Below are 9607 nucleotides of genomic sequence, written 5' to 3'. Positions count from 1 at the left end.
GGAGGCTGGTTACTACATACACAAAATAGCACAGTTTTTTTTTTAAACTGAAGTATAGTTGATTTACAGTATCATATTAGTTTCAGGACAGTACTTTGCAGTGTTTTGAAAACATGCATACGTATTAAAAATACAAGAACGCAAACTAGAATATGCACCACCTCCAGGACAGTGGTTATCTCTGAGGAGAGAAGAAAGGGATGGGATCAAAGAGGTAACAAAACAAGCTTCAAATGCATCTAACATTTTCATACATGCATAGATCTGAAGAAAACATACCAAATGCTAACATTCATTAAATCCGCATGGTGAGAATACATGGGTGCTCTTTAAATCATTCACCTTTCCTGTTAGGTTTGAAATATTTCAGTAAAAAGTTTTAAAATAATGAACCCAAAGAAATGGAAATAACATTTGGTTTGAACAAAAGTTTATTTTTGTACATTTTAAAAATTGCAATTTTCATGACACATAAGAAAAACAGTTTTCTAATATCAAAATAAGCATCTCTTTGGTATAGGAACACACCATATGTGTTATCCTTAGCTTAAAAAAATTAATCAAGAACCATGACCTAATATGCTAAACAAAACTATCCTTTGCCCATCCATGTGTCCCCTTTCACAGGCCCATTGTGGGGCTTGGGAATATAGTTCTGCACATACCTCCTTACCGACAAAGAAGTAAGATACTGTATCAGAGGCATCCAGAAGTTACACAGCAAGAGAATTAGTTGGTTCAATCACTGACATATACGACACAAACCCACCAAAAAAGAGAAAGAGAGAGAGAGGCAGCGCAACGTAAGATACGGGACAAGTAAAATAGGACACTGTCATGAAGATCAAATAATAGCAAAATAATTGCATCATTTAAATTTGATGCATTTTTAAAAAGTAACTTGTTTAGAATGATTATATTTAGAATTTAGAATTATTACTTGCCAAGCTCCAAAAGTAATAATACAGAGTGACAATTTTGATAAGGCACTTCAAAGAAAGCAAACATATAACAACATCAAATATGAGAAATATCCATAAAAGCAGTTAACCTTAGAAAAAAAAAAATAGGCATTCTTTCAAGACAGGTTTCAGTAAAAGCTTTTTTGGAAAGCATGATAGAAGGGTGAAAAATATTTATCATATATTTTAAAAAGCTGTCACCAGTTAAAGTTCAAAATCCTGTTTAAAAAAAAAAAAACATTTTCCTTCAAGTCAATGAGGTTCTGACTCAAATATTTTTTCGAGAAACAATTATAATCTTCATGCTAAAAACAGGAAGAAAATACAGCTTTAAACTACGTTGTCAACTCTTATTCATCAAACATTTAGTGATTGTTGTGTAACAGACTTCTAGCTGCTGGAAATATAGAGGTAATAAGACACAATCGTTGGTTCTAGGGAACTTAGCCTAATGGAGCTGAATCTAGCATTGGTCCATATAATAAAGCTCGACTTCAAACTCTGCCATTTTTGGTATCTTCTTGCAAACTGAAGAGAATAATGGTCCACCTAGTTTGCTACTGGTAGCAGTGTGGCATTATTAATATTATCTACTGATTAAATTAACTTTCATAGAAGAGTCTTGGAAAGTTTAGAGAACAGAAAGTGTTTAAAGATAAACGGGCCAACATCAAAAATAACATCATATTCTGTTTTCACAAAATGAAGAAAACCAAGAAAAAATTCATCTTCTGTATACAGAACTGCTGGTGATTATCCTATCCACACGGTACATGTGCAAACATCATAAATGAGGTGGTATGGATCATTACAGTCAAATCAGTTGTCAGGCTTCAAGGAATCATAGCCTTCTTTCAAGAGGTCCCGCCATGTTTTAAGGAAACGTGCATTTTCTGTACATTTGAAGGCAAGCTCTTCCACTTGAGCTGATACTGCAGATGCAGCTTCAAGAAGTTGGGTTAATGAAAATGCTGCCTGAAATTTAAAAAAAAAAAAAAAAAAAGTCAAACAATATAAGTTTTTTTTTTTTAATTCTCTCCGCATCTTATAAACCAACCTGAAAATAACTTAGAACCTCGAATCCAATGCCCAAGTTATTTTCTTTAAAAGTAAAAAAATCTACAAACTAAAACATCAGCTCTTTCCTGGAACCTAAGAAATTTTCTTTCTTTTTTTTTTTTTTTTCAATTTAGTTGCTTCTTTGCTTGCATCGGGTCTTAGCTGCAGCAGGCAGGCTCGTCCTTCGGGCACGCGGGCTCACTAGCTGCCCGGCGCCGGCTCTACAGCGCGTGGCTCAGATGCCCAGGTGGCACGCGGGATCTTAGTCCCCCGACCAGGGCTCGGGCCCGCCTCCGCTGCGTTGCAAGGCGGATTCTTAACCACTGGGCCACCCGGGAAGTCCCAGAAGTTCTTCTATATGAAGTAAGCTTTGAGGAAGTATGTCTGCGAGAAAGATAATCCATGACGGATGAGACAGGAGCACTCAGCATTTTTTTTCGTTGAAAATACACTAGAGTCTCATTTAGCTCAACAGGACGACTTGGGCCCGTTGACACCAAGTACCAGAAGTATCTGAAGGTCCTCTTATGACACAGCTCTTACTGATACGTGGGTACCAAGGGCAGTACTCCACTGTCTTTACCTGTGAACGCGGAAGACCGTGAAAACGTACAGACCAAAGAACAGACCCTCACGTTACACATCCGCACTGCATTCTACGCGCTCACTTGGAACCAGCCTGCTCAGCAGAAACAAAAACTGCGGCAGCACTCTCGCCATCTTCTAGAACAGCAAATACCCACTGAGCAACGAGCCATTAACGGAGTTCACTCCGCAGTTTGCGATCTGCACGGGAGGCTCTCCCACTTAAGACACACCCTACACTTGACCTTAAATCCTGAAACCGGGACCCCTCGGGGAGGCGGGGTCTGGAAATTGGAGGTTCAACAGAAGCCGTCCAGACCCGGCATCCCGGCAGACAGCCCGGGGAGGAGTCTCTGCCCCGTTAGTGGAAGCCGTCTGGACCCCCGGGCGGGGAGTGACCCGTCCTGACTGGGTCCGCCCGGACAGATAATCGCCTTGTCAGCGGGCTCTGGGCAGGCGGCCCACCGGGACGGGGGCGCCTAAAGTCCCGGCAGAGGGATCACGGCCTGGCCCTCAGCCCCGCAGACGAGGTGGGGCGGGCGATGCGAACTGCGCGGTTTCGGGTTACAGCGCCGGACGGGAACCCGGCGGCCGGGCACGAAGAACCCCCGGCGCGGGCGTGGCGCGGGAGGGGTGCCCGGGACTCCCGACGCGGATCCTGAACACGGGCGGGACCGGCCCGGACCCGCCGGCCGCACTCACGTCTCCGATCTGCAGCTCCACCTCCTCCAGCGGGTCCACCGGCCGGCCGCTGTTCCTGTTCGGAACCGGACGGCCCAAACCCCCCGGGGTGCCGGGGGAAGATGCTGAAGACGCGTCTGAAGACGAGGGAGAGGAGGGCGGCGGCTGCGGGGAAAGCCGCAGCTCCTCCGGGTCCGCCATGGAGCGGGCTGGGCGGTGGGACGGCACCTCGCCGGCCGAACCGATACCAACCGACTTTCAACCGCTCGCGCCTAAAGCCCAGCGGGCCCGCCTCCTCGCCGCTCTCGGCCCTGGGCCGCGAAGCCCTGTCACTTTCTCGGGACAGCCAATCAGGTGCCAGTGAGTGCGCCTCGGGCGGCTCTGCGCTCCCGGAGCGGACGACGACACCTCCCAGGGTGCCGTGCGCGCCGCTCCGCCCCACCTTCTTGGCACTGCGCGCGCGAAGCGCCCTGGGATTGGTGGTCTCGGCCGCCCAGAGCTCCGGCGGCCTCCGCGCGCCCGGGTGACAGGCCGCACCGCCTGCAGCCGCGGGCGGCGCCGGGACTTGGAGTCTCTTCCCTTGCCCCCTCAGTCCGTGACCCGGAAGCGCTGCGTTCGTCGCGTCTCGCGCGGCGTCAGTGCACAGCAAGAGGGAGGCGGGAGCGCCGTGAAGGCGGAGCGGTCGCTGAGGAGGGAGGCGGAGACTCCGGGCGTGCAGGCGGGCGATGGCGCCCCCCGCGGCCTAGAGGTCCCGCGCCCGGGCGAGCCGAGCCCGAGCTCCTCCCGCGGCGTCCGCCAGCGTACCGGCTGCAGTGAACATGCAGGTGCCGCTGGCCAGGCTGGCCTGCCCGGGTGAGCGGGGTCTGCGCGCGCGGGTGAGGGGAGCGAGGTCGCGGGGCAGCCCGGGCCCGCGTCGTTGGGTGGAACCAAGGCAGAGGGCGCGCGGTCAGCGCCCGGCGGACCCTGGGTTCCCCTCCGGCTCCCTCCCCGGCTCCCTCCCCGGCTCGTCCGGCTGCAGAGTTGACAACTAACTAGGCCAGAGGTCACGGGCGGAGGAAACTTGTCAGCACGGCGCCGCCGCGGAATCTCCCCGAGCGCCGGTGCTGAGCCCCCTCCCGAAGCCCAGGCGTTGTCTGTTGCCGAGTTGGAAATGGGTAAACTAACATTTGCACAGCTTTTCCCCTTGGTCTTCAGCTGGCTGGCGTCTTGGCAGCCGTCCTACTCCTTTCTTAAGAATTTGAACCGTTCTGCCACCAGCATTAACTTTCAAATGCTGCCCAAGTGACCGGAGTGGATCTGGGGCCAGGAATTTTCCTGCGTTGCCTGAAATTAACTCTAGGGCTTGTCGTCTCGTGGTTGCCCCTAGAACCGTCAGGATGACTTGGTGAAATACCTCATTACCCGCCCCCTCTTTCACTTAAGAAAAAAAAAGTAGAATGATGCAGCGGGATGGGTTTTGTTTTGTTTTGTTTTGCTTAAGAACAAAAGAACGTTTAAAAAGTCAAAAAAATAAAAGTTTACTCCAGGATATTGAATTCTCCCACAACGGACTTAGTTTTTATCTTTAGTTTCTTTAAATTAATTTGTGGTTATAGAATAAACAGGTGTGCCTATTCAAAGTCAACGAACTTCATGAAAGTAGAATTTTGTCAAATTCGGCCATCGTGGATTAAATAGTTAGGATTTCATTTAAAGTTTCTATACCTCGTGCATGTATTTACTACACCTAACGGGTAAGTATTGTTGACTGAAAAAAAAAAAAGCACAACCTAAAGGTTGCGAATTATGTTTTATTTGCAGACACACTGAGCACTTAAGCCCAGGAGACAGCCTCTTCAGATAGCTCTGAGGGACTGTTGTGAAGAGGTCAGGGAGAAGCCAAGATGCAGAGGCGTTTTTGCAAAAACAAAAACAAAAAGCCAGGTAGTTGGAACATCAAAAGATTACTGCTTATTAGTGAAAACCAGATATCTCAAGTGAATGAATCTAGCATTTTGCCAGGTATGGGAAGATGCAAGAGTCTGGGCTCATTGAACGCATTCCTTTGATGTGCACCTTTGCTATCTGGGGCCAGTGTCCTGCTTCTCTCCATCCTGAATCCCCCCAGGGTGCACAGCTGGGGCAGCTGCAGTGGCTGAGGGCTCGATGGCTCCAACATCCTTTGTTTACTGAGATGGCAGGCGATATTCTTTGTCCACAGTGCCTCCTCTTAGTCATAAATTTGACCAATGTTTGGGAGTCATTTCATGACCAGTTTTTGTCCCATGGCGCTAGGAGGGCTCATTCCTAGATCAGGGGAAGATTCTGTTGATAGGCCACCCAATGTGTTATTTGGGGGATCGGGCCCTGTTGGTAATCTAAGATTCTCTGCAACGCCTGTCTTACTAGTTTATGACGATCCAGGAGCTGTTTTCCCTTGTTACTTCTTCCCGTATCTAAAGTTGCACTGTTAAAATTATTCTAGAGTTATGTATGTGATCAACTGTCTTAAGACATCATTGATTTTGTTGGAGGCCTGGTTACACATTGGGTAATGCAAGAGAAAGCAATCTTATAAAATAGACAGGATATAAGTAATACAGCTAATAACATTAATAAGGTCATAGTGCAGCAGAGAGAGGGACAAGTCATAAGTAATTTGAAACTAACAAGAGAGCAAATTAAAACAATGATTAGTATAACTAGTTGTAATCTGGTCGAAATAAGCCATCAAGTCCCCAGGGGAGCCAGCTGGAGAAGCCAAATTCTGGAGGGATCAGGTAGAGAGAAAAAGAAATGTTTCATCTTCGTTTACAAAGGTATACTTAATCAACCTGTGGGTAAGTGTAAGAGGAAAGGTTTTCCAGCTCAGTGGTATGATCTAAAAGTTGTCAGAAACTTGTATTTGTCAAATAGTCCTTTTTGTAAATCTTCTTGAAGATCTTCATTATTTAAAAGCATCAGAGTAAAATAATGATTGTCTAAAAACGACAAAAGACTTAATATGGCATGGTTAAAGATCTGATTACAATGCAATTGACAAAAAACTTGGATATTTCTGTGACAAACATTTTAAGATAATAACTAGAATTATGACTGATAGCATTATACCAGGACATACCAGACTTTTAGGAATTCTTTACAAATTTTGGAATATCTATATGAATGACATCTAACCTTAGAAGGTATTATCACCACTTATTTGACAGCGTTTCCCATGTAAGTTAACGTAAACAAACTTAGTTTAAAATCTCTCTTCGAGATATCTCAGGATTCCTTTGAAGCATCTCAGAGTTAGCTGGAGGTCAAAAGAACTTTAGTTAGAATTTTCCATTTGGGAAGTTTGTCAAAAGTATCAAAAAGGTTTCAAAACACTTGGTCAAATAGGATCATAGGTCATTGTGAAACAACACTTATTCACTTAACGAAAGTGACAAAATACTTCAAAAGCAAAAACAGATCACTTAGAGGCACGGAAACTCAATCTCTTATCAAAAGCAGTGAAAACTTTGTTCTCTTAACAGAGAGAGGAACCAAGTCCAGTCCTACACCAGCCTACTTTTTAATAACAAAATCCAGTTACCTAATTAAATTTAATCTAATCCCAGCCTGACTATGTCCAGAACTCCTTTTCAGGGCTCCCTTTCTGCAAACCTTCCACAACTTTCTGTGTTCATATTAGTTTGTTCCTTAATTTTTTTATCCAGAAGTAAATGTCTCTAGGACAAAATCACCCTTCTTTTTCCAACAAATTCATTTCTATTCTTCATATCTTCTTTTGCTGAGAACATACATCCTACTTTCCTAGCACACTGAAATGTTTCCCTTAATATTTTTAGTAGCTTTGATTACATATTACAGTTTCAACCCTTAAAAACCTTTAGCAAAACCTTAATCTTTAGCAAAAACTGAAAAGGAGCAAGTGATTGTGAACTGTTTGTTCACAAACAGCATCTCCTGATTAGAATATTCTGTTACCTCTAGAAACATACATCTTTCTCATAGCGTCACTTCTTTCCTCAGTGTGGAACAAGGCATGTGTCCAATAAACCCGACATCTTTAGTTTCCCTCTCGTAAGGAGACAAAAGTAGGTAGATTTAGACCTGTTTAGCAATTACGTTCCAGTATTTTATCTTATTTGAAATAACCTGGATATTCAATAAATTCCCATCATTTAACTTGTCAAAACTCAAATTGCCAAAAATCTGAAGAAACTATTTTAAGATAGACATACCCAAAACATATTCCTGAAGAGTTCACCTGAAAACTCTTATCTCATTTACCTTTATTTTGTAACTTATGAAAATCATACTATTTAATTTTTTTTCTTGTTACAAATAACATGAACTTATGACCTTCAGTAAACCTAGGTACAATAAAAGTAAGACAGGTCTGTACTGATTAAACCAACAACCTTAAGATAGCTTTAATATCAGATATTAATTTAATACTGAATATTTCCTAGATCATGTGAACCCAAAATTCACTCCGGCCAGTTTCTTTTATATTTAGAAATATTTAGTTTGTAAGTGCTTATTTTAAGTCAATTAAATAGAGCTCTTTTATAAGTTTAATTTTGATAATATTTTCCAGAGTTTGAGACATCTCATATGTAATGTACACCCAGACATATAAACAGACAAAACTAGAGATCGCATAGCTTCACTCTAAAAGCTTAGTTATGAATCAGGTATTACCGTATAAACTCACTAGTTTATAAGTAACAGTTGGAATAAGTTAAATTTTTTGCTCAGATGACCAAGGCTTCACTGTTTGTGGAAAAGACTTAAGATTTGTATTTGTCCTTGATAAACCCTTAAGGAGGCTATGAATTAGATTTTGGGTGAGGAAACCTTTCCAACAGTTTGAGTTTAAAAAGGCCTTTTCCCCCTTTTTTTCCCCTTGGTTTCAGGTTTTACCTGTTTGAGCTAATTAGGCTCAGTCTCAGGTCTTTGTGGGCTGTATTTACATTTCTGATTTGTAGAGATTTGAAAGATACATCTGCTCCTAATTCTCCAAAGAACTGATCTGCCACCTAAATGATATTAAAAGATTGATTTGCCCAACTATGCTTACTTTATTTGCTTTTGTATCAGAAGATTTCCAACTAAACTGAAAATCAAGAGTTCCATGTTCTAGAACTTTAGGATTTAATTTATCATGACTTCAAAAGCTTGCATAAGGCATTAACAACGGCCCTCTTTTTGAGTGCACTCAAAAAGGGTAGACCCAGAGCAAAATGTATATTATTATTTTTATTGACCCCTGAATATTAGCTCCCAGTTTTTACTTTATATTGTATGGGCTCAGGTAACTGTATTGGTTTCCTTTCATATGTTTAATATTTCATGAGGGCCAGATTCATATGCCCTGTCTTATAATACCAAGTAGAGGAAGCCCAGTGAAACATGTCTATCCCACAATATAATTCAGCAAAAAAGATGTAAACATCTTATATAAAGCCTTTTTAAATATACCAATTTTTATAAACTTTCATCTCAATTCTGTCAACTTTTATACCTTTAACTTTGGTTCCCATTAGGACCCAATCAACAAGCTTTGGTCATACAAGGAGTCCTAGAAGCTTTCTTTCATTCCCCAACCATTTTATCTATTTTGTTTAAAAGGCTCTGGGGTCCCTAGTGAGGGGTTGAACCAAGGGACTCAGGCCCTTTTGTCAGTCTTTTCACTTGATTAGTTGGCCTGTTGCCCCAAGTAACTGTTGGTCAGGTACCTAAATGTAATTTTCTTCCAGCCTTTTAAATATATATGTTTTTTAAACTGGGTAGAGTGGACTTGTTTGGGGCCCTTTAATGTTGGGAACCAAGAGGGGGTCCCTTTGGCCCATCATCCTTAGGTAGTGTTGCATCAAAACCTTTTAATCCCACTAACATCCATTTTATTTATCCCATTTATTAATAACCATCTGTAGATTTCTTTATTTGGGGGGTTCCAGTCTCTAAAATTTCCACCTTGTCAGGAAGAAGTCTCTAGACTTTTCCCTTCGGGTTTTTTTTAACTTCCATGTTAAACTAGTTAACATTAATTAGCCTATTGCTTTTATTAGCATCTGTAAGACCCATTGAGGGGAAGCAGAGACCACAAATAAGTCTTCCCAAACTGTTTTTTTCTTTGTTTTAAAGGAGTTCTTAGGTTAATCATTATATATGTCTTTTTCCACCTTCTAATTTGTTTTTTTCATGGGTACCAATAAAACAGCTGCTCACTATGCGAGCGCTCTAAAATTTTACCAGTTTAGAAATATCTCCAATTTACAGGATCCATCATCTGGCCCTTAATGAGGTATATCTTAATAGTGACTCAAACCAATAAAATGCAA

General features: G+C 42.8%; 2 protein-coding genes across 3 annotated transcripts in view; one reads left to right on the top strand and one right to left on the bottom strand.

Moving 5' to 3' along the window:
- Positions 1-1155: 1155 nt before the first annotated feature.
- Positions 1156-3688, bottom strand: C5H4orf46 (chromosome 5 C4orf46 homolog). Its single transcript, XM_061191768.1, has 2 exons — positions 3309-3688; positions 1156-1937 (listed from the first exon to the last, which is right to left on the bottom strand). The coding sequence occupies exons 1-2, from the start codon at positions 3486-3488 to the stop codon at positions 1782-1784; spliced, it is 336 nt and encodes a 111-aa protein (XP_061047751.1). The 5' UTR covers positions 3489-3688; the 3' UTR covers positions 1156-1781.
- A 258-nt stretch (positions 3689-3946) lies between these two features.
- The window catches only part of ETFDH (electron transfer flavoprotein dehydrogenase), a 37070-nt gene continuing 31409 nt past the window's right edge, over positions 3947-9607 (top strand). Inside the window, exon 1 of one of the 2 annotated variants that reach the window (XM_061192664.1) lies at positions 3947-4139. In XM_061192664.1, the coding sequence (XP_061048647.1) occupies positions 4106-4139 (34 nt within the window). In that variant the 5' untranslated portion in view covers positions 3947-4105. Of the gene's footprint in view, positions 4140-4342; positions 4442-9607 lie in introns of those variants that run through there. The other variant, XM_061192665.1, reaches the window with a different exon arrangement.

The sequence above is a fragment of the Eubalaena glacialis genome, chromosome 5 (assembly GCF_028564815.1).
Source record: "Eubalaena glacialis isolate mEubGla1 chromosome 5, mEubGla1.1.hap2.+ XY, whole genome shotgun sequence".
Lineage (NCBI taxonomy): Eukaryota > Metazoa > Chordata > Mammalia > Artiodactyla > Balaenidae > Eubalaena > Eubalaena glacialis.
This window is presented reverse-complemented; position numbering and strand designations above follow the sequence as displayed.

Bases quoted from the DNA above. Each gene is read 5' to 3' on its own strand.
- C5H4orf46 (XM_061191768.1), bottom strand. From the start codon at position 3,488: ATGGCGGACCCGGAGGAGCTGCGGCTTTCCCCGCAGCCGCCGCCCTCC. The intron at 1,938-3,308 runs GTGAGTGCGGCC...TTTAAATTTCAG, and splicing joins TGGAGCTGCAGATCGGAGAC to GCAGCATTTTCATTAACCCA.